This window comes from Asterias rubens, chromosome 4, assembly GCF_902459465.1.
Source record: "Asterias rubens chromosome 4, eAstRub1.3, whole genome shotgun sequence".
Taxonomy (NCBI): domain Eukaryota; kingdom Metazoa; phylum Echinodermata; class Asteroidea; order Forcipulatida; family Asteriidae; genus Asterias; species Asterias rubens.
Window position 1 is genome coordinate 1,030,240 of NC_047065.1, and position 25,046 is coordinate 1,055,285.

At 38.1% G+C, this 25,046-nt stretch overlaps 2 protein-coding genes across 3 annotated transcripts in view; one reads left to right on the forward strand and one right to left on the reverse strand.

Annotated features, from left to right (window-relative positions):
• The window catches only part of LOC117289596 (copine-8-like), a 29,988-nt gene extending 8,702 nt beyond the window's left edge, over window positions 1-21,286 (reverse strand). Inside the window, exons 1-16 of one of the 2 annotated variants that reach the window (XM_033770795.1) lie at window positions 20,976-21,286; window positions 19,617-19,702; window positions 17,970-18,010; window positions 16,751-16,797; window positions 16,249-16,352; window positions 15,699-15,738; window positions 15,053-15,129; window positions 14,084-14,144; window positions 13,207-13,310; window positions 12,688-12,834; window positions 11,769-11,844; window positions 11,044-11,206; window positions 10,128-10,309; window positions 9,382-9,509; window positions 942-1,044; window positions 464-521 (exon numbers count right to left, since the gene is read on the reverse strand). In XM_033770795.1, coding sequence (XP_033626686.1) covers window positions 464-521; window positions 942-1,044; window positions 9,382-9,509; window positions 10,128-10,309; window positions 11,044-11,206; window positions 11,769-11,844; window positions 12,688-12,834; window positions 13,207-13,310; window positions 14,084-14,144; window positions 15,053-15,129; window positions 15,699-15,738; window positions 16,249-16,352; window positions 16,751-16,797; window positions 17,970-18,010; window positions 19,617-19,693 — 1,408 coding nt within the window. In that variant the 5' untranslated portion in view covers window positions 19,694-19,702; window positions 20,976-21,286. Of the gene's footprint in view, window positions 1-463; window positions 522-941; window positions 1,045-9,381; window positions 9,510-10,127; window positions 10,310-11,043; window positions 11,207-11,768; window positions 11,845-12,687; window positions 12,835-13,206; window positions 13,311-14,083; window positions 14,145-15,052; window positions 15,130-15,698; window positions 15,739-16,248; window positions 16,353-16,750; window positions 16,798-17,969; window positions 18,011-18,203; window positions 18,245-19,616; window positions 19,703-20,975 lie in introns of both variants that reach the window. The other variant, XM_033770796.1, reaches the window with a different exon arrangement.
• Window positions 21,287-22,164: 878 nt separating this feature from the next.
• On the forward strand, window positions 22,165-25,046 carry LOC117289239 (peroxisomal coenzyme A diphosphatase NUDT7-like). Its single transcript, XM_033770267.1, has 2 exons — window positions 22,165-22,273; window positions 23,964-25,046. Exon 2 carries the CDS (start codon window positions 23,978-23,980, stop codon window positions 24,704-24,706), a length of 729 nt encoding a protein of 242 aa, XP_033626158.1. The 5' UTR covers window positions 22,165-22,273; window positions 23,964-23,977; the 3' UTR covers window positions 24,707-25,046.

Below are 25,046 nucleotides of genomic sequence, written 5' to 3' on the forward strand. Positions count from 1 at the left end.
CTATTTAATCATCCCTGCCTCAGGAAATGGAATAGTCCAGATATCAGCTATTATTGTTTCCACATGCATGAGATGCATTCAATATTTGAATAATAGAATACCTTTATAAGCCATTCCGTTGTTGATAAACACGTTGTTGATAAACAAACCACGCTGGTTGCATGGACAGCTAAATGGTTGCAAACTATCAATCAGGTTCATCATGTTGTGAACGAATTTAACATTTTCTGCATGCTACCAATTTAATAAAATAAATATATCCCATGATTGGTTGCTTTGTTTTAAACAAATTAATTTCTTTTTAATAGTTGTGTGACATTGTTACAGACTGTGGTTTTCTGTTTTTATTTTGCATTAATGGCTTTCCATATTTTCCAACTTCAGTTAGCAAATACTTGGGCTGTAACTATGCAAAGGAAAGGTCTATAAGGAACTTTTAAGAAACAAAGAATTTCCTACTCACTTGAGAAATCTTCTTTGCCTACACCGACGATGATGATTGACATTGGAAGCTTTGCTGCCTACAAAGGAAAAAACAAATTATCATGACCATAAAAGTTTTCTAAGATTTGTATAATTCTAATGTAAAATTTGAAATGAGTAGAAAAAAAGTCAATGAAATTATTGCTGAAAAAATTAAAGGAATTTCAATTTGTAAAGCTACTTGGTCAATACACTGTTTAAGTTAGCTGCAGGCCGGATACTTCACGTAGGCAATAAAGCGATTGCCTCTGTGCCCCCTTGTCACTGCCTTGGTGCCCTTGAAATGATCCAGTTGAAATTTACGATTTCCTCATAGGGTGCCCTTTAACAAGGAGAAAATGCCATGGTACCCTTGCCCTTTCAAAAACGAAACATACAGGCATGTATCTCTGATTGAATACTTGCAGAAGCAATCCTAAACTTACAAACATCTCAAAATCCAAAGAAAATTGACTTACTTGAACTATAGCTTCTTTAGTGCTGTCCATATCACAGATACAACCATCAGTAATAATCAGCAGAATGAAGTACTCCGAACCATCCTGCTTAGCATGAGCAAACCTGTCAAAAACATTAATGCTCAACAATCAATTGATCAACTCATCATTCGGCTTAGACTTGCGTCCGTGGCTCCCTCTCATCTTCAAATTGAATGAGGGTGCACTCCTGGAAGCACCTCTATCACCTGTTCATTTTCAGTCGCGCTATTCTCAGCTTGTTTGTTGGGTGTTTAATATATAAATTAAAATGGTTTAGTATTGAAGTATACTTATTAATAATACAATACGACAAAATTAATGAGATGTTTTTATTTGCTTGTCCACCTAAAAACAGTTAGCAATTAATTTAAATGAGCATGTACATTTTAAAATTTGTAGAAAGTTCTTTCTCACAACTTTCTGGTCTTGTATAATGGTCCAGTAAATATTGTAACAGCTACAAGGCCTGTGGATTTAAATTTGAGCCAGGGGCAGTATTGCAGAGTTGTCCCCCCTCAAACCGACAGCAATGATACTTCATACAATAATCTAAATAACTTCAAATAGATTGCTGTCCAATTGATGATTTCCGATACTTGGTGAAGGGAGTTTTAATTTAAGTAACTGCTACTTGAGACGTAACCATGCATCGATGCCTTGGGCCCTACACCTGCATTCCGTAACATGCTTTTTAAGTGACACACTTCAAGCTGTTATTGACTATGAGACCAGATAGCTCAGCAATCTTTAAGAAAACAGATTGAAGGGAGAGCACTTACACGCTTAAACAATTTTCAAGCCGATATGCGCACATTTCAGCCACTACACAATTTATGTTTCTTTTTTTCACAAAAAAAACATAACAAAAAACACATCTTGATACCCACATCTCCCATCTTTGTTTTCAGACCTTTTGTTATAGGGAACATGAACAATTATTGAGGCTAATAGCTCTTAAATTTGAACCTATTTAAAGATGATTTTGAACTTTTTATATTTTAAACAAGAGCCCCTTGCCCCTTCACACCTTTTTGGGTGGTGGTTGCTTTTGGGTGGTGGGTATCATTCCTTGCCTTCCACCAATGTGGACCCCAGTTCGAATCCCACTGGGGAGCACTATGTGGATTGGGTTTTCAGTGCCTACTTGACTGCGTGGGTTTTCCCTTGAATAATGCTCTGGGGTTTTCCTCCCACATCTGAAACGAAAACTTTCTTCCTTGTCTCGATGAGCGGACGTTATATACATCGTCCAAGTTCACTATTTCAAATGTGTGGAAGGAGCTAGCTATACAGCTCCGGAATTTCCTTTTACTTTCCATACCCAAAACAAAATTCTGAAGAAGTGCTTTTAAAATCAGGAAGTAAATGGGTTTTGTGAAATTGAAAGTTATAATTAAATATGTGTTTCCATTTTGAAAACACATAAGTAAGAAATGTTTATCCTGCTGAGTGGTGCTTAATGGTTCTTAGTAGATTGTTTTTGCACAACGTCAAAACAATGTCTAGAAGTAGAACAAATAAATAAATTAAGACTACTGACACCTACTGACAATGTATACCTTTGGTTTTTAGGAACCGAATAGGTCCAGGCAGGAAGAATAATCCCAAATAGGAATACATAATCTTAGAAGCTTTCAGCGGTAGCACTTTCCAGATTCAAAATTTTGGGGCATATGAACTCATCTTTTTACATAACTTCAAAGTGAACCATTTCTCACAATGCTTTATACTACCAAATGCTGATGTAGGCTTCTAACCAGATTTTTCCAATGCCATTAAATTTAAAGGTGATTACGTAACAAAAACCTTCAGATTTCTTTTATTTTCAGTGTCAGTTTCAGTTTTATTCCTACTCAATCATTTCAGATGACAAGATATAACATAGAGTAGTAAAGATACACAATAGATTAAGTGGTGGAGGACTCCCAAAAGCAAAACCTCCCTTTAAAGGCTGTGGACACTATTGGTAATTGTCAAAGACGAGCCTTCACAGTTGGTGTATCTCAACATATGCATAAAATACCATACCTGTGAAAATTTGAGCTCAATCGGTCGTCGAACTTGCGAGATAATAATGAAAGTAAAAACACCCTTGTCACACGAAGTTGTGTGCTTTCTGATGCTTGATTTCGAGACCTCAAATTCTAAACTTGAGGTCTCGAAATCAAATTTGTGGAAAATTACTTCTTTCTTGAAAACTACGTCACTTCAGAGGGAGCTGTTTCTCACAATGTTTTATACCATCTATCTCTCCCCATTACTTATAATCAAGGAAGATTTTATGATGATAAATATTTTAAGTAATTACCAATAGTGTCCACTGCCTTTAAAAACAGGTCTACTTTCAATTCAGTTCAGTTGTGAATATTACTGCCATACCAAATCCACAAAGCTCTGCGTTACATGTAATCAATATTAAGCAATAATAAGGTGCGAAGAAAATAACATGGAGCGAGGGACCAGGATAAGTCAAGGTTTGTAGCGGAGGCCTTTAAATTAAATTGGCCTTAGTCTCTACAGCAGTCCTTTACTTGCTCTTCATCCAACCTTGTCCGTCAGTTCTTCAAATACACTTGATACCTTCGGTAATTGTCAAAGACCGGTATTCTCACTTGGTGTATCTCAACATATGCATTAAATAACCAATCTGTGAAAATGTTGACTCAATTTGTTAGCGAAGTTGCGAGATAGTAATGGAAGAAAAAAAAACACGTTGCACAAATGTATGTGCTTACAGATGCATACATTAATGAAAGGCTCCTGGCCTGTATTTTAATATCTTATTAAGAAAGTACTTTTTTCCTCCAAACTACGTCACTTCAGAGGGAGCCGTTTCTCACAATGTTGTATACTATCAACAGCTCTCCATTGCTTGTTGCCAAGTGAGTTTTTATGTTAAAAATTATTTTGAGTAATTACCAATAGTGTCCAGTATATTTAAGAAGGCACTTCCATGTCCTTTGCAAAAGTGCAGGTGAATTCTTGGGTGATTAGGGGTGGCGCTCCTGCCCGAGGGTTCCAAATAATTCAGTTCACTCTAATTTCTCTTCCGTAGACAAGATTCAGAGTAATGCATATAAGAAGCCATTCATCCTGAACAAGATGTGCATGGCTTGTTAAACATAATGGACATGTCCAGTATACAGGCCTAGGCTATGAACATGAGAAATGAACCAAAAGTCAAAACGACACGCCATCTGGGCACACTTTCAAAGAGCTGCTTTAATAAGCAGAAAATAATGCTTGACACATTTCTTCTAAGCAGAAACGAGCAGGATACCAGTCACAACACGGCATGTGACATGGTAGTTTAGCTGGTAACCTTAATCTGGTAAGCATAATTTGTTTGTGCTTAGCAGCTTGTTGTGCTTCAGAAGCTCTATGATATTGGCTCCTGGTTTCATTACTCCAAACTTATTAATTTGGTGGGAGGGTAGAAACCATCCCGGGTCCCCTCTTTCAAGACGGGTCACACATGAATAGTCTCAAGATCATCACAACAACCTTATCCCAGTTCTGTTATTAAAGGGATTTGGGTACTTTTTGTAGGACACAAAACACAAAGTCCACAGATGTACATTAAACTTACACAGTTTGAAAATAATGTCGAAAGAAAGCTTCCCTTAAAATATAACTTGCTGAGGTGCTGTAGTTTTTAAGAAATTGGTCCCCCCCCCAAAAAAAAAAAAAAAAAAAATCCAAAGACAAAAATATTTTCAGCATGTAAAACCATGACAACTGCTCGATTGATGTAATCCATTCCTATATAAATGTCGATAAAGATATACAAATAATTGAAAATTTCATTTCAAAAAGCAGTATTTTTCCGCTTAACAGAGCTTTGTGAAATTAGGCCCTGATCTTAAATTTTGTGGGTAGAACGCCACTTTACAAATTCTCATAATGTATTGCAAAAGGCTGTCATGCATGCATACAATGTAGCTATGATTCATCAACTGAATTTCTGACTGTCATTCTGATGATCATTCCACACATTCACACAAAGTCTTTCTCAATACTTCCTTTCATGGTTCATGGGAGATGGGTACGGTTAACAGTCACACCAACAAACCTCGTCAATTACTGTAGGAGTACCTCAACCCAGCTCCATTTCCCACCCTTGCATCAACAAGCTAATCCGCATCAACAGTGCTGCATGCAGCATCAGCGTCCAGATTTCTCCAGAGCATTCTGATCGAAACGTTGAGTTGAAACCAACGGTTCTGTTCAGAACCACCTCAAAACATTTAGAGATTATCATTACATGGTGTTACCGCAAACCTTTAAAGGCAGTGGACACTATTGGTAATTACTCAAAATATTTATTAGCATAAAACCTGTCTTGGTGATGAGTAATTGGGAGAGGTTGATGGCATAAAACATTGTGAGAAACGGCTCCCTCTGAAGTGCCATAGTTTTCAAGAAAGAAGTAATTTTCCACGAATTTTATTTTCTTAGGACACGTTCCAACGTTTTGAGAACTAGTTTGGTGTTACCCAGCCTATAGTGATTGGGTCTTGACAACAAATAATATATTGGTATTTTGAATACGCCCCTTTGATTGTCACACAGATAAAGTGCGCTTTACAAATGCTGTGTTATTATTTTTCAAAGAGTTCACCTCTTAGAAAATCCAGGAGTCAAAAAAGTGTCCTCACACTATTAATTCTCACCAGTGATTCCAGGTACACAGGTGTTAACAAAGTTTGTCTTGAAAGATGTCAAGGTTTTTAGAACCTGAAGAAATTTATTGCAGACTTGAAAATAATAACAGAAACTGTTGACAAATTACCAAGTCATTGGTGCCAGACACTTGAATGGAGGACATTTAAGGTCTCTGAAACAAATATTCATGGTCTCTGAGAAAAGGGGCGAGAGTCATTGGTGTTGAGAATGTCTTCAACTAGGATTACCTGGGGCTTACAACAGAGGTTTTTAGACACAGCAGCCAAAGGCAATGTCGCCATCGCTCTGTTACCCTATTTCATAAAAAAATACATCCTATGATTTGTTGGCTAGTTTCCAACCAATCCATCACCAGTTTTTAATATTTGTGAAACATTGTGTTACATTGTTGTAACAAACTGAAGCTACCTGTTTTTGCTTGGTATTTACAGTTTCCATCGTTTCCCAACCTAGGTTAGCAAGAACTTGCAACAGAAATGTCTAATTGACCTAATTTCAGAAGAGTTCTGTTACACCTAGCCAGGCCTGTATGCTTTGTTTTTGAAAAGGCAAGGGCACCAATGCATTTTCTCCTTGGTAAAGGACACCCTATGAGAAAATTTCTACACAGGCATTTCAAGGGCACCAAGGCAATAACCAGGGGTGGATTTCACAAAGAGTTACGACTAGTGAAATCGACCCCAGGGGGCATAGAGGGAATTACCATCAGGCCTGCCTATCAATATAAACACAACCAGCCTGTACAAATCTGGCTGGATGCCAAGCCTCTGTACTGTCGGTCATCAATGATTCTTTAAAGACATTGGACACTATTGGTAATTTTCAAAGACCAGTCTTCTCACTTGCTGTATCTCAACATATGCATAAAATAACAAACCTGTGAAAATTTGAGCTCAATTCGTAGTCAAAGTTGTGAGATAATAATGATATGAAAACACCTTGTGTGCTTTCAGATGCTTGATTTCGAGACCTCAAATTCTAAATCTGAGGTCTCAAAATCAAGTTCGTGGAAAATTAGTTCTTTCTCAAAAACTTCAGAGGGAGCCGTCTCGCACAATGTTTTATACTATCAACCTCCCCCATTACTCGTTACCAAGTAAGGTTTTATGCTAGAAATTATTTTGAGTAACTACCAATAGTGTCCACTGCCTTAAAGACATAATACATTCAACTTACAAACTCTAAAGTGCCATATTGTTTATTTCTTTTTTATAATCTTTTATTTCTTTTTTATGTTTGTTGTGTTGTCATTTAGCCTTCGAGAAAGTCTCTGCTAGGGTCGAAACGTCAGGCCATTAACTATTTGTTGCCTTTCTTTTTTATGACCGTACAATATGGATACTTATCCCACTTTTGCTGCCACTAATGGTCGTATCTTAGCAACAGTCACAGCATTTTTAATAAATCTGTCAACAAACTCCCTAAGAACTACACAAGAGGACTTTGGGGAGTCTATTTCACAGAAATACAATGATTAATTGGAACAAGTGGTTGGAAACCTACCTCCACATGATGGAAACATTTTGTTAAAACAAACCAAAACAAGAGATTTTTTTTAACATCAAAAGTGATAGAAGTTCATTTAGCATTTGAGATCACCATTTTGAGAAACACAGGCCTGGAAAATGTTTACTTTGAACTAACATGATATGCAAAGAAATTTAATCTGTGGAGTGTTCAGATTGTGTGTACCAATTCTGGAATATTCAACCTGCTGGGACATTAACTGTTCTCGATTTTCAGCGATATATTAAAAACTGCAACTTTACCACCTTTTTGTAATTTTCCTATTAGTTTTATTGTATACTTCTATATTAATACAGGGAAAAAACAATCGTACCATTAATACTTTGCCTTCAGGAGTTTTTTTAAAGTGAACCATAAGGCAATTCGCATTTATTGTATTTTGAATAAGACCTTGGTTTTCACAGTTCACAGGAAAAGCAAGTCAATAACTGTAGAGTGTGCTGTTAGATAATGGCTAGTTGAAGTTGAAGTGGGCAAAGTGGAGGTAGTTTGCAGTGAAACAAAGTCACTCCAAACCTGACAGGAAAAGCTACAGAGCGACTGATAAGCACTGACACCTTTAAATGATCTCATTATCCGAACCTTGAAATTTTTGTTGTTGTCAGAAACGCTGGCATCTCTCCAGGAATAGTGTCATTGACGGTCAAGCTACAAACATCTTTTATGAGAATTCCTGGTCTGTTTTTGTATACTGAACAATCAAGAACATGTTCAATGAAACTTTTTTGCAGATAGATAATAAGCCCAATACAAAAGGCAAGTCTTGCACAATATAACTTCATTTGATCAGGAAATATTGTCACAAATAAAAAATAAAAAAACTGTCAGAAATGCAGTACCCAGATACAGCACTAATACAATGTACATGTAGTAATCATCATCATTATGAAAGTATATGCAGTAATAATGGACTTCTAAAGGTAGACTGGGACCGGTCTCTGGCGTTATTCACGAACCTCCAAGTGTGACATCAGATGTTCAGGCTGTTCTAAAGCTAACTAGCCCCAAATGAACTACATGTATCAAGTTTTTGCCAATAGAGGGCTCACTCTAGGTTCCTTAACAGACAACCAAGTCAGATAGTTTGTCATTTGTATAGAAAGATTGGTGAGTAATATGAATGAGTATGGTTATTAAGATATAAAGAGAGACATTATGCAAATAAATACATGTACAAACAAGCAAAACAAAAATAGACTGGTTTCGATGGACTGTGCACAAAATTTCAAAACAAACCATCCTGCTTAAACAGCTCTATGAAATTGGGCCCTAATGTCAAACTTTGAGGCTAATGAATAACTTTTTGGGGTTGAACAAAGAATTGACTAGAGTGGGATTCGACCAACGACCTCCGGATTAACCGGCGCTCTACCAACTGAGCTATCTAGCCCTAGGTTGGCAGTGTCCCTATTTTGTCAATGTCTTTGTTTGGGGGTGCCAGTCAGAAGCCATACAACTGTTAACTGCCGAATAGCTGGGGATCACACACAAATTATGATACAACCTACGAAGCGGCAGCCAGATGCAACTTTTTGTTTCAGATATCAATATAACCCACAAGGGAAACTCACTGGGTAAAATTTTATTATGATTTTTGGGATTGAACAAAGAATTGACTATAGTGGGATTCGAACCAACAACCTTCGGATTATCGTGCCGGCGCTCTATCAACTGAGCTATCTATACTATATAACGTCAGATAACAGCCTTTAGAACCCATGGGATTCCTGCCAGATTTACCTTTGCCCTTGCTTGCTGTACACACACCAAACGTGTGTGTAACTGTCAGTCTTGTAGATATGCATTACGTCTATCCATTAGGTTTGTAAAACCAGTAAGCTGTTTTTCAACAAGTAGACAATTGCTCAACTGAAACTTTCACGGGTGACTTTTATATTATATTCCTTGATAGTAAATCAGCAAAACGTTGACAAAAATCAAATGATCTTTTGCCTTTAACAGCATTTGAAATTAAGCCTAGAAGTGCAACCTGCTTAGCAAATTGCTTGGCTGAGCAGAAAATTACAGGGGGCACCGAACGCAACAGTTAAAACTAAAAGGCATTTTGAGTGGTAACCTCTTTCCACTAAGATTTGTGAGCTAATCTGCTTATTTCATTTCATCCATTCTGCTTACAACTAAGCAAGATTCTGTTGCAAGAGATTCTGTCTCTGTGATTTTATTTCAGAATATTTTTCAAACTCACCTTGCCACATGATTGATGATAGGAGCGAAGAGGGTCGGTCCGTAGAGTTGAACTGTAGCCAATGCCTTCTGGTATGCTGCTACTACCCCCTCTATGCCCACGCAGAACGGGTCCGTCGGGTGACCATTCTGGAAATTTACATCAACCAAAATACTATGAAAAATCTACAAAGGTTTGTCTACCCCCGGTTCAACACAGACTAGAGCCTTGCATGTGGATTTTGTTTTTTAGTCCCTACCTGACTGCGTGGGTTTTTCCCTATGGGTTTTCCTCCCACGTCTAAAACTGAACAATTCTTCCTTGTCTTCTTAACAAAATGTTGTTGTGATGTTTCCATTTAGGATGCTTTGCCGACTAAATTCAATTCAATTGAAATCAATCAACATTTGTTACCATATTTGTCAAAAAAGGAGAATAATAAACCAAGTCAAAGACATTCATGGACAGATCAAGAAAATAAATTAATGAAAATGAAATGAAAAAAATGTATATAATGTAATGGAAACGGAGCAAACCAATATGGAGGCATTTACAGAAGACATAAAGGCTTGTTTTTGAAATGCCTGACAAAAACAAAACAAAAACAACCTAAAACAGACATTAACAATTTAACTCAAAGAGGACGAAAATAAATATGATATACCTAATAATGTTAACACAACTAAAATAAAGGTGGTAAAATAGCAAAAATGATGACGGAATGAGGACGGAAATACGACTAATGATGCCTCAAACAAAACACTTACCATGAAGAATTCATGACTTACTCCCATATTTGGAGGTATTCTAGCACCAAAGCCCAGAGCAGGAAAGAGCTTATCGGTGTCGTAGTCTTGGATCACCTCTCCAACTGCCCAGATAGCCCTCAGGTAGGAGTTGGGTTGATATGGGTTCATGAAATGCAAGGACGATGTCTGCCTCGGATCACCTAGTGGGTAATAAATGAGAGTAGGCTGAGTTGGGTTGATATGGGTTCATGAAATGAAGTGATGATGTCTGCCGCGGATCACCTAGTGGGTAATAAATGAGAGTAGGCTGAGTTGGGTTGATATGGGTTCATGAAATGAAGTGATGATGGCTGCCTCGAATCACCTATTGAGTAATTACAGAGTATTCAGTCAGGTTGTGTCAAAACTTCTAGGAGAAAGTTTTGAAATTTTCCTTGATGAGGTTAACAACTTCACATAGGAAGGGTGGCTGATTTGGAAATGGAAGGTTAAAGAAACATGAGCCTGTATTTGAAAATGGGGGTTGAACTTTACATGGGCCTGTAATTTGAAAACGGGGGTTAACATTACATTCGCTGGTGGCTGTTTTTAAAATGGGAGATTTTTTTTGGACATCACATTGGCCTGTAATTTGAAAGTTGTGGTGTAACATGACATGGGTCAATAAGCTGATTTCAAAATGGGGGGCTTAACATTACACGGGCCTGTAATTTGAAAATGGAGGTTTGACAGTACTTGAACATGAAACTTTTAAAAGGGGGTTTAACAATACTTGGGCAAGTAAGTGCACAATTTGAGTTTATCAATGTATGGGCCTGGGCCCTGGCTGATACAAAACAAGAAGGAGGGGGGGGGGTGTCTGGGGGGCAGAGAGGGGATGAACCTGAAACTGATCCCACAGGAATCTAAATTGTATATTATTGAAGTTTCTTACCGTTTGAGGCAGTGAAGTCAACGGCAACAGTAAAACTCAACTCACTACCCCCTCTGATGTAGTCCAGGAAAGAATACTGTGGTTCAACTTTACAGGCAACGACAGAAACAAGACCAGAGTTGGCATATTTCTTCTTCTTCTTTTGCTTTTCCTTATGGATCACCTATTAACCGGAAATAATATATATTACAAATTTGTTAAGTGCATTACAAATATGACCAAGTGTAACAACTTGCCTGCCAGAAAGGCCCTGGAATGCACAATGTCACTCAGTTTGTAAACAGCAGTTACATGATCAATGGTTCTGGTAACTTAACAAAAAATAAAGAACAAGACTTATTCATTTTGAGGATCAAGTTTTAAAGACAAAATATTCCTTTAGTCTGTGAACCGTTCAGTTTTTTTAAATAACATATAAAGATAGATATACAATAAAACTAAGGGTGGAAGCGATTTTGAGATTTCACCAAAGACTTCTCCATAATTGGAGGACACAATCTGAGAAAATTTTCATGCACACAATTTTCTCAGATTGAGATGTTTTTGAATCTCTCTCTAAAAGCCACATTCAATTAAAGGGAGTCGTTTCTCAAAATGTTAAACATTATCAACAGCTGCAGTGCTTCTTACCAAGAAACGTTTTATGGCCATTCACTTTTGGAGTAATTACCAAAGGTAAATGAGAAATAATTTGATAGGAAGCATGTGATTTTGAAGTAACTTACTGGATAAACGTTGGTGTTGCAAGGTCCTTTAGTCAACTCTCTTGTTTGTGTTTGAAACTCACCAATCAAATCATGCCTGAAAATTAAATTAAGAATGCAATAAATTCATTTGAATGTAGATCACAAAACTAAACTTTCTGGCTATTATTATTTCTATTACTTTTATTTATTTGGCCATTTCATAAAGTTCAGAAACAATACTTGCAAACAAAGCTACAGGAAAAAGAAAAACAAAAAGAAAAAAAAATGTTTTACAGAACTACCTGTAGGCCTACAGCCTAATTAGCAACTAAAGCCCCGCGCCGATTTCACAAAGAGTTAGGACTCGTCTAATCTCAAGTTAGAACTAGAAACTCGTCCTAACTTAGGATTAATCTTAAGGTTTGCATGCTACAGTGCAGGGTTGGGACTCGTCCTACGTCCGAAGATTATTCTTGAGTTAGGAAGAGTTTTGTGAAATCGACGGCTGGTCCTGACAGCAATGTTTGGATACAACAAGGAACATGTAAGAGTAGATGAGAGATGAGGGTAGACAGGACAGGAAATAGGGTGGGAGAGGGAACAGCAAGGAATTAGGAACAAAGACAACTCAGTTTAAGCTGATAAGGCTTAACAAAAGTGGATTTTAATACTGTGACCTGAAAGTCTGTCAATCAAAACTTGAGATGGGAACATATAAAGAAACAATGCACTTTAAATGAAACAGATTAATATGAATATCATAGAAATAATTAATGTATGTAAATAATAATAACACTTAAATATGGTACATATAAAACAGTTTGATGTTATTTCTGTTGGAAATTTTACAGAAAAATTTGATTAAAGAAATGAACAACATTAGCGATGTCTGGGCATTTTCTGGTGATTATACAGAAGGGTGAGGTGGAACTTAAAATCTTCAAAAGGTTAAACTGACCCTCCATCTCTGTTCCAGTCGTAGCATTCCACTTTGATCGTCCTGTCATAGTCCGCATTGCACAGCGCTCGTACCATGATGTTAAAAGGCTTCCATCTTGGATTCAATGTGTTCTTTATCACCTCCGTCTTGTGACAGATTGTGAAACTGGAAGGAAGAAATATCAACAAGAGATAGTTGTAAATCATAGATGGAAATTTGCATCGGGGATAAATAATATTAGCTTTGGTTTACCTATATACATCGATGTGTTTTAGCACTGTATACTCAGTACAAATCACAGGCATATTCAAACTAACGACCTATGCAAGACATAGTTGATCAGGTAGGATTTGAAATTTAAGTATAATAAGGCGAGTTTGCGGCAACACCATGTATAAATCTCTTTTTAGTAGTGTTGTTTCTAAAAATAATCTCTTTTTAGTAGTGTTGTTTCTAAAAAGAACTGGTGGTTGATAACTGAATGTTTTGATCAGTATGCTCTGATCGTCATCAAGAGAGGGTTATTTCAAGACCTACCTCCCATCTTCGTTACACCGGTAAAAGACGAGGAAAGGGTCCGACTTTCCAAAGAAATCCTTCTTGTCCAGATTATCTCCTTTCAGTTCAATCATCAGAAGATCCTAAACAAAGCAGATAAAGATAAACTTAATATGACTTGGGGGTTGAATAAAAATTGCAGAGAGCGTGATTTAAACCAACAACCTCCAGATTATCATACAGGTGCTCTACCAACTGAGCTACCATATTGCTGAGAAGGTTTAAGGAATGAATTAATGCTCAGTGACCAGGGGAAATAATGTGGAGGCGCTTTGAGACGCCCTTCAATTGTATAAAGCGCTATACAAAAACCAACTGTTATTATTATTACCATTATTATTATTACCAAATGATCAGTATGAAATTGATGGATTACGCAGGGTTCATTATAGCAGCAACTGTACTCAGCTGTAATGTGATTAGTATTGTCTTCTTTCAAGTGTAGTAGATCCAGGGATGTGAAAAAAAACCGGAACAGTCATACAGAAGTAAAACGTTATTTATGGAATTAATTTGTTAGTTGGTCAGGCCGTGGGTTTGAATCTCACCAAAGTAATATGCCTGTGATTTTTTTTTCCACAGAGCTCAGGAAAATACTGAGTTTACAATGCTAGAACACATCGATGTATATGGGTAAAAGGAAAAGCATTAAACAAATACATCAGTATCCTAACGGACCACCGAGATTGCCCAGTAGCTAAAAGCAGTTCAAAACCTTTATTTTAGCAGCAATGCAACAATTTAATAGATGGGAATTTGTTGTTGTGAATTACCTTGAAAAATTATACTGAAATTATTTCATTCCCGAAAAAGGCTGAAACAATTTCATTTCAGAAATTCAAAATGGAAACCTCACCTTGCATGCACTCATTTCCTCCCCTTTGATTATAATCGTTCCGCTGTCCTTTTTGGGCCCTCTGAAAGAAATAGTATCAAATATTAACATATCACACACACAGTGAAAGTCAATGTTAGCCTTGCCGGGCCATCGTCTTGGTGGAGTGAAAGTCAATGTTACCCTTGCCGGGCCATCGTCTTGGTGGAGTGAAAGTGAATGTTACCCTTGCCTGGCCATCGTCTTGGTGGAGTGAAAGTCAATGTTAGCCTTGCCGGGCCATCGTCTTGGTGGAGTGAAAGTGAATGTTACCCTTGCCGGGACATCGTCTAGGCAGAATGCTCATCTGGCTTCACATTTTCATAAGCTCAAAATATTAAGCACATCCATAAAAGGCTTTAATACATATCATAGCTTATACAAATTAATTGACTTATAATGATTTACTTTATTTCCTTAATGTCAAACGTCAATTTGCCAAATTCTGTTTTTCTTCTGATAAACACCGCCACTTATTTCCACAAACCAGACAAACAGCATCAGGTTGTCAGTAAGAAATTGTCAATACAATGCGCTGGTAATAGAGCTACGAAAAAGTAAATAAGTAACTTAATATTCCAAAAATCAGATCTTCCAGATATTAACAGTCATCCGTGCCTTGTAATTGTATGATAACCCTTTTAAATGCTGCCCACTAGTTTAACATAATTCTTTGCTAGCTCATTCCTTTAGCCCTGCCCCCTATAGTAGCACCGACATCTTATGGATTGGGAGCACCCGCTTACCACTCACCAGCCAGCGGACTATTGGCCAAAAAAGGGTCTCTCGGTTCAGCCACTAAAGCCCTCGTGGTCTTGTCTACCATTTTTGATGCACTCTTTGTAAACTTAATATTTTTAGTCTTCTTGTTTGCAGTACTGATTATTTGGTATTAAACAAAAATAAAAAAATAAATGAATGAATGAATTATGGATGAACCCCCTTCCTTACTTGAGCGGCTTCTTGAGTTTGCAGCCAGACGAACCCATTATCTCCCCCATTGTACACTCGGCACTGCCCAAAAAATCCTACAAAGCAAAACAAAATACGGTGAGAGTTATTTCTGACAGAAAAGTCTTAAATTGGGATCCAGTATCATCGGCACCAGAGATGTGGATCAAAGAGCCTGACTTATTTTATTTTGAGAAAAATACAGTGTTTTTTTTTATAGAGCAGACATTAAAAAGTTTCATTTCAGACTAAAGTCTATATTTTCTCATCCCTGGCAAAAAGACATAAACACAAATGATAATCACCAAAATTTCTAAAAACAGGCATTAATAATTCATGAAAACAGGCATTTGAAATTCCTGAGGAGAAATTAGAAGTATGCTCCACAAAAACACAAAGTAATGTAGCAATTCATGAGTTTTAGAAACATTCTTGCAGGTTTGATACTTTGGGGAGGCAATTGCCTCAATGCCCCTGGTCGTTGCCTTGGTGCCCTTTCAAATGTTCAAGTAGAAGTTGACAGTTTTTACCGAGGAAAAGCTGCCTTGCCACGAAGTATCAAGTCTTTGCTTGGGAAATTATTTTCCTTTTTGAGAAAGACTAAGCCTTTATGATAACTGATGCATTCAACAAGATTTAAACTTACATGTTTCTTTAGGTCATGACTTTTGCAGTCAACGTCATATCTGTAAGGATTAACCAATAAAAAGGGAAAATTACAAACATGGATCACAACATGAAAATCCTCAAATATTCAATGCCTGGTTTTGGTAAATCAGTGCTTCAATACCCAAACAGAAGTAAAAATCATTTTAATACGCAGTGCTTAAACAGCTCTTTATCACACTCGAGGGCACAACAGGCTTGGTGCTTTTTTCTCCATGTATCTGGAGCTATGTTTGCATTATATGAGACATTTAGCATGTTGGATACATAAGAATACATGTATGTAATGGTTTAGAAGGTGCTGTGGTCTGATCTGCAACATCCATGCCAGAAAACACCAGGGAAACCCCTTCTCTTTTCGATAGTGTACGGGGTTCTTTTTCGTGCAAAAAAAAACACATTTACTACGTCCCATAAAAAAAGATGAAGCAATCATGGTTACACGCCAAGCTCAAGGACACAAAAGTCCCGACCAGGACTCAAACCCACACTCACCATAACATACATCAAAACAGTTTGTCTTTACTTACAACTCAAACTTCAGCCCCTGCCTCTCCTCAAAGAAGTAATCAATGACAAACTTCTTGACAAAGTTTGGGTTGAGGTTGTTCATGATGACTTCTGACCTCCCGAACTATTGACAACAACAACAACAACAAAAGTCCATGTTATCAACAATATTTTGAGTTCATCAGTTGGACAAATTTGTGTAGACATTTTCATAAATAGATTGCTGAACATTCTGTTTCTATGAACTTTTACAGAACTTCTGCTTTTAAAGGCACTGGACACTATTGGTAATTTCTCAAAATAATTGTTAGCATACAAAGTTTACTTGGTAGTGAGCAATGAAGAGCTGTTGATAGTATAAAACATTTTGAGAAACAGTTTGTAATTTGGGGGTACACATTTAGTTGGGAGGTCCTAGGTGTACGGTTTGTGGCAATGTTGATAATTGTGAATGGCCCAAAAACCAAATTGATATTTACGTATGACAATATTATATCTATTTTTCACTCTGAACATATCTACCTCTTTGTATGCAGTACTTCCCATAGCTTGAACATACATGACACATACTGAAAAAAGGAGACAATGAAAGAAACAAATTAAAACACAGCAAAATTTACCACAGAAAATTTGACTTCAAGGTTGTCAGTAAACGCTTAAAAGATTTTAAAAAACTCATTCAATACTGGAGGAAGTTATCTGACTTTGTCAGGTGCTAGAAGTGCATTCTAAAGGTTTTTTTAATTTTTATTTTGAAATAACATTATTATCCAACAGCACATAGTGTCAATAACAGGATGAATAGGAAACAAGTAGAAATCTTAAGGTTTAGATGTGGGAGGAAAACCCAAAATGGGGGTTTAAATGAGATCGCCTACTAGTAACATCAGACTACACTTAACTGATTTGGACTTACAGGGCTATATTCCCCTTCATAGTTCGTAAGGATGTATGCATGGGTGTCATCCACTAGGTGCCTGACTGACAAGGCAGAATGCACTACCTTCCAAACTCTTTGCGAAGCAGGCAAAGTGCCTTGCTCGAGGCTGGTCAAGTGTCATGACCGGGTATCCAACCCACACTCTGCTGCTGACAATACCAGAGCTTGGGTCCAGTGAACTAAACTGCTTGGCAATGACATGCCACATTATGCTTTGAAGAATTGCTCGATAAAATCATTCCCTGCTTATCTTTGGAACAGGCATACAAATCTTATCAAAACCTTATGATGACCAAGTCTCCTCAAGATGTTGAGTCTCACTCTCTTCTAGCCAAATACACTAGTGTTAGGGTTAATATGTGCAAACATAAAGCTCAACAAAGTTTCAAGGCCAACAAAATACAGAATGCAAAGTATAGTAAAAGGAAATATGGATGAAGGCAAGTCTCCTCAAGATGTTGAGTTTAACTACAGAGACTTTGTGAGAGTCTCACTATCTATTAGCCAAATACACTACGGGGTTAGGGTTAATGTGTGCAAACATAAAGCTCATTAGTAAGTGCAACTAACTGTGATTCATCAAATTTATCTCAGCCTAGCCAAGTTCTTCTTTCCTTGTAAACTATGTGGATGATACCGCATACCAAAATAAACGAAAGCTTCATGCAAGAGGGAGATGTTACTGTAAAAACTCCTGAAAAGTCTTGACTGTCTACCAATGCTAAATAATAAATTATGACAAGTGCCTTTTGCATTCATGTTTAAAAAAACATTTCAATTATAACACATTATGCAACTTACTTGGATCAGACTTGGAAAATGTGTCCATGTCCAGTAATTTTCTGTGACAAGAAAAATCAAGCAAAGACATTAATTTTTTTTAAACTAAACTTTGCAATCACGCAGTTTTGATTTCAGTGCGACTTTTCAAGAGTGTTTTATACCAGTTTATAAGCACACATGCACACAACACAAAAATGAAAAAGCGATAAAAAAGTTACTACAAAATACAACAAATGAGGTGAAAATTCTTACCGGGGTCCGACTCTGAAAGTGTATCCTTATTCAAAAGGCCCCTGTGCAGTCAAAATATAACATCTTGGTATCTTTACTATTGTAAGACAATTATCCGTTCCAATATCAAGTAAAAAGTAAAGTCAATTATGGTTCATCAGGCCAGTGTTTATATCTGGTTTCATTGGCATTAAACAACTGAGAATAATCTATTCCGGACCTGGACAGGATGCCAGACTATCGCAGGTTACTCCCCAGCTCTCGCTGTTACCCATTTGTACTCCTGGGTGGAGAGAAGTAATAAATGATAAAGTGTCTGGCTCAAGGACACCAGTGCCCGATACTGGCCCACCGCTAAAATCACTGGCCTGCGGTCAAGTGTTAAATTCCAGACCTGAATACATGTAGTAAGGGGTCGATTTCACGAAGAGTTAGGAGTCGATTTCTCTTAGGACTAGTCTAAGAGAAAAACGTATGGCTAGTCCTAAGTTAGGATGAGTTACTCACCATGCTCGTCCTAAGTCAAAATAAGACCAGTCTTAACTCTTTGTGAAATCCACCCCTGGTCTTCTCACAAGACATAGTGTGGCGTTTTAAGTTTAATTATAGAGTTGTTGAGACAATTTAATTCTATCTCTTTTATTTATAATGTCTTGGTAATTTACCATTATTGTGATTTTAACTTTCCAGTTAAATTAAGTGTTCACACATTTGGTTGTGCGTATTGGGCTGTGCGTTCGAGGGCAAATTACGCGCACGCTTACAAACTGTAAGCGCGCATGCTACCACAGGTGTTTACATTGTGTTCTTAACGCTTATAAATAAACCAATCAGTTCTCTGGCTTCGGCAAGCTGCGTGCAGCGCGTACTTCTGCTAGGCTTTTAAAGGGGACGAAAACTACAGCTCGAGGCTCAGTCGCTTCCAGACTCGAGATCGCCACTCAAGACCTCAAGACCATTCAAGACCTCAAGAACTCAAGACCATTCAAGATAACACACACACACGCAAATTATGCTACTCACTTTGTTCATTGGCGAATTACATTAGACAATTATTACTACAACACAAGCAGCCACGCTACCATGTACTGCTGCGTGCGAATGAACCAGCGGACTGATTGAAAACAGAGATTACCTTAAGTTAATACCGTTTAAATCAAGAGAGGGCGCTTAATGTACAATTTGTGATTGAACATGATTGAATAAAATACACACTGTGTAGTTCCTTACGGTCAACCCTCTGTGTTTGAAACAGTTGATTTATTTCAATGTGCCTCATCAGCGGTCTCATTAGTGGAGTGTAAGGACAATCCCCCAATATTATGTTTCATCCTTCCCCTGTGGCTTCAGATTCCAAAGTGGCGGCTTGTTTAAATTAATAAGAACCATACATGTACCCCAACCCAAGGTTTTAGGAATTTCAACAATACCAACCTGCATGATACAGTGAGTTCCACCTTTGTAGCAGGCACTGGGTCCATGCTAAATGGTTGCATTGGTGGCGATGCCATGATTTACACCTAAAAAAACAGAGAACAAAATGATTATATATTTGACCAAAGGTTACAAAGGTGGTTCTACACCAGTATGTTGCAAATAATTATGGTAACCCACCATGCAAATGTCCCAGGCCTGATACTTCAAGGGGGCAACAAAGCTGATTGCCTCAATGCCACCTGGTCATTGCCTTGGTGCCCTTGAAACATCTTCAGGGGGAGAAGATATTTACAATATCTTCATACATGTAAGCCCTATATGAAGAAATTGTAAATGTCTACTGAAGTGTATGGTGCCCTTTACCAAGGAGAAAATGCCTTGGTGCCCTTGCCGTTTTCAAAAACTAAGCATACAGGCCTGATGTCCATCCTTCGCGACTGTCTGGATTACCACAACTACTACCCCTAAATACTATATTAGAACTATGATGGACTTTCCGCTTTCGTCTCGGAGACAATCAATAGCGGAACAAACACATAGTTCTATAGTCTAGTATAGGAGGATTACTGTACCACCAGTGAGTAAGTTGAAAAAATGCAAAGTGTTTAAATAGTTAAATTAAAAATATAACATTTTTATTTTATACAAAACTGATGACGGTCAGGTGTGTGTTGGCGGTCAAGCCTATGAAATCCCAAGACTCAAGGTGCACCAGACTGGTGTTTCTGATCAGCAGAGTCTAGGTTTGAGTCTAGCCTTGGTAGGACGTCAGTCAGTGCCACTGTTTCCATCGCGTTGCATGCAACGGAGGAGTCCAACCTGGGCTAGGTTCGAGTCCTGCTCTTGTGACTATTTACACTTCTTGTGAAGTTGTGATTTTTGTGTCATTATTATTATTTTGTTTTTATTAACACTATCAGTCTACAACGTCCACAGTACTCGTTGTACAGTTTTATTTTAAAGTTGACTTCTTTTTACTTATAATATAATTAATAATAATAATAATAATAATATATTAATAATATTATTAATTAATACAATAAAGAACACTTATATAGAGCGCCGGTATCTGCCTATAGAAGGCGCTCATGGCGCTTGAGGAGAAAGACAAATTAGGACTGAGGATAAGTGTACTAAAACTAACTATCCTAATAATAGGCTTTATAATATCAAATTAATTTTGTATATAAAAAAAGTTTAATTTAAATATTTTTTACAGTCTGACAGTTTAGTTTAGTCAGTTAGTCAGATAGCATGGAGGACGAAATATGACTGAGTAAAGCCGTATAGGAGTGCAGGTTTCCACTGTGACACGTCCTACCTCATACAGCTATACTGTGTAAGGGGGATACGTACCTGTTGTACAATATTGTGCGGGCGGTGTGAACGGTAGGTGCTTCCCCGACTTCTCCCCACGCCGGGCTGACGACGCGCCCGACGGCCTGCAGCAGGCCTGCTCACTGTACACGTCAGTCCGATATCCGATTACCCAATCACCTTCCAGTCAGTGATTTATACTCTGCCACAAAGTCAGCTCAAACAGGATCAGTAGTTTAGTAAGAAGAGTACTCTTGAAAGAAATGCCTAGTACCGATTCCTAAAAATGTAATCTGTTTGGTTTCAAAACTTCCGCAAAAGTTACGCCCGTTCTGATCGATGTACGTGTAAAAATGTATCTGTTTTGCGTCGTACAGTCAGTGCGTTGTGTGCCGGCCCCATGCGATTGCAAACAAACGATCATGGGTCTGGGTATAGTACATTTTATAGTCTTTATACAAGCTCTTTATTTTGTTTACTATCTTTGAAAACATACGTTAGTGCCTTTTATTAACAGTAATTTATCAATCATTTAACAAGAATTTTGCTGTAAGTTTTCTAAACTGGTTAGTGTCCTAATTTGTTTCAGTCAGAAAACAACAAAGTGAAAACAAGTAGTGAGAATTTACTCTTGATTTAGTGTTAACTAATAATTACGGCTTGATGTAAGACTATTCAAGGACTTCAGAAAAGGGCACTGTCTAAATTATCTTGGTCAGCACAACAAGATGAGGGTCAGCTTTTCCAGGGGTTTCTGAGTCACGCGCAATGTCATAAAACTTGCCATGGAAATATTTATCTCTGTCATAAATCCCTAGGTATCCGAGTAAGGAACTAACAAAATTTAAAATAGGCATTTAAGACTTGGATGTTATTCAGTTATGACGTGACACAACCTTTCCGGCAAGAATTCAACTGGTCCATGTTTGACTTTCTACGTTGGATCTGACGAATCTGACTTGAGACACGTCTAAGCAAATAACTAAAGCAGCCCAGTTCTGGTCCTTTCTAACATTAAAGATGGTTTGTATTACTTTACTTTCGGTTGTTGCAGCTTTCAGGGTAACTAATTATGTCTAATGTTCGCTGATTCAACACAATGGCTGTATGAAATAAAGGCTGGGTTGATGGGTTAGTCTTTTTTCAAGAATAAAACCACTGATGAGCTCTAGAGAATTACAGGAAAACGCAACGTTGAGTACTTCCCCAATAGAGGGCGCGTAAATTATGTAGTTTTTACCTCCATGCATCGATCGAGCAGAAAAGCCATTTTCGGCAATTTAATAATTGAGAAACAATCTTCTGAGACAGTGGTCCTGTTAATTTCATAGACTGAGGTAAATTATATTTAAGTAAAGGTGTTCAAATTGTTGTGATAATGTTTTGCAATTTTGAGAATGTTCAGTTCAGTCAGAGTCGGACAGATTCCTGTGCTGTAGCAGTGTAGGTGTAGTCCATGGTGTAGTGTAGGAACGACCACCAGGCAGGGTTGATCATGATGGCTATATTATGACTGCTTTGTGGAGTGCTACACTGCTAAGTATGTATAATTATAACTAAAACTGGACTGACATGGTCTGTTACACTGATCTGATCATTACTGGTAGTACGTTAGGTCACAATCATGCATGGGATGATGGGTGTACTCTCTAGCACCTAGGCTAGTAGCATGTCTAGCCGGCTAGCCCAGCAGGCAGGGTAGGACGTCTACAACAAGTACAACAGAGGATCAAGTCCAACTTGGCCTGGGCTAGGTGTACTCCTCTAACCTAGAACTATTTCGGTTTTGTTCCACTAACTATCGTCTCCGCGAACGGTGACGATAGCAGAACAAAACCGAAATAGTTCTCTAGGAGTAGGCTAGGTGTTCTCCTTTTTTAATTTTAAAACAAATTGACATCTGCAGACTGCGTTTTTTTAGTTAGTCATGTGTGACTGTGGTACGAAATGCAGACCAGATGTCGTAAACATTTTTAGTGAGTAGCCTACAGCGCCTATACCCACTGGGTCTAACTAATCACGGTTTATGATTGAATACGACACATACATAGATTTCCCCAGATCAATAGCAAACTGTGTACACATATTTCTTCTGATAATAATAATAATAATAATAATAATATCGAAGTCTTATATAGCGTACGTATCTACCAAACAAGGTACTCAAGGTGCTGAGTATATACAAACTTTCAGATACACATTTGAGTCATGTCTTTTCTCCATGTTTGAATCAACCTCATCCCCAGGCCAGCCCTACCACCATGCCCACTCTATCCTAGTCCTAGAACTATTGAACAATGACTGAGGTTCATTCCGCTATTATATCGCACTATAGCGGACCTGAATCCATAGTTCTAGTACTCTAGTAGTCTTGGTTCAAGACTCTCCTGGATTTGTCACATGAGGTCGCGTCGCGCTATCACCCCCAACGCGCTATCAACCACGAACCGCTATCACCCGAGAACTGCTATCACAGGAGAGTCTTGGCACATTCGTTAAATATCCCCCCAAATTAAGGGGCGGGCTCTATGGGAAACGTACGCACGCGCATTATGTTTCCCCCCGATTTTGGGGGGAGATTTAACGAATGTTCCAAGACTCTCCTTGATAGCGGTTCTCGGGTGATAGCGGTTCGTGGTTGATAGCGCGTTGGGGGTGATAGCGCGCCCTTTTGTGATAAATCCAGGAGAGTCTTGAACCAAGACTAGTACTCTAGGAGTACAACAGACTATGTTGATTTCTCGAAAATATGGATTGGAGGCAGAACTCAAAGGGGATAGATTTCTTAGGACACTGGCAGTTTGAGTGAAAGCTGTTTTACAGTATAGCGCCCTCTTTGTTTGTAATGACAAGAAACCACAATTATATACGTATATGAGCAAGTTTTTATTGTTATTAATAATTTTAAGAGTCATTACCAAACATTATACTCGGACCTTTTTACATTGATAGAGGGCAATAATTGAGAATGAGAGTTCATTCAGTACACATTGACTATTATTCAATAGTTTATGTTTTCCTTTACAGAGGGCTGAAAGAGGATGGCCGAAATTGGGTCACTTTCCTCCGCCATCAAGGAGATGCCCAAAGATGAGGTGATCAGACGATTACATCAATGCGATGCATTGGAACTGCTATCAAGAATCCCACCACTTCAAGGAAGGAAAGCTGCCGTCTTGGTGCCTTTATTCTACAAGGACGATGAACTCTATATCCTGTTGACCGTTCGATCTAAACATTTGCGAGCCCATGGTGGTGAGGTCGCATTACCGGGTGGAAAGCAAGATGAAACTGACGCAGATTTCAAAGAAACTGCCCTGAGGGAATCTGAAGAGGAAGTTGGTCTTCCTCAAGATGAGGTCGAGGTGATATCACATCTTGGTCCAGTGTTTGCGAAAGCAGGGACAATGGTTGTTCCAGTTGTTGGTTTCATCTCAAAGGATTTCAGTCCTGTAGCGAACGCTGATGAAGTTCAGGATATCTTTTGCGCTCCTTTGTCCCTTTTCTTAAAAGGTGACGATCACTTAGGAAAGAACTATGGAAAACATCTTGTACATTTTTTCAATTTCTCTGACGGTGAGAAGGACTACACAATATTTGGGATGACTGCCTTTGTGTGTATTATTGTTGCAACCATTTGCTTCGCTAGAGGTCCTGATTTTGAGATGAGTCAAGAATTCGACCCTGCAAATCCAATTAAAATGACTGAACTGTCATATATGAGGCGGGTTGCAATTGCAGATAAAGAAAGAAATAAAGGCAAACTTTGACATAAGTAATTTGGACTGAGGCATATTACCCGGTTGGGATTCGAACCCATGACCTTTGTCATCCTATAGCAGAGTGTCTGTCTTTGTTTTAGCAGCAGGTACTGATTTAACATGTTAAGTTTGCCTTGTGTGTACAGAATGTTATTTGGTTTTACCCTTACTAAAAAGTTACTACACCAAACTGTGTTACCCATACACCCTTAAAAGCTCTGTTTACTCGGTACCTTCCTGAGTTCTGTGAACAATTCACACGTTTATTACTCGGGCGGGATTCAAACCCACAAACCATGCCATTCTAGAGCAGATGTCTTACCAACTAGACCACACAACTCTGGAAAGT

Coding starts and splice junctions, on each gene's coding strand:
- LOC117289239 (XM_033770267.1), top strand. CDS start 23,978: ATGGCCGAAATTGGGTCACTTTCCTCCGCCATCAAGGAGATGCCCAAA.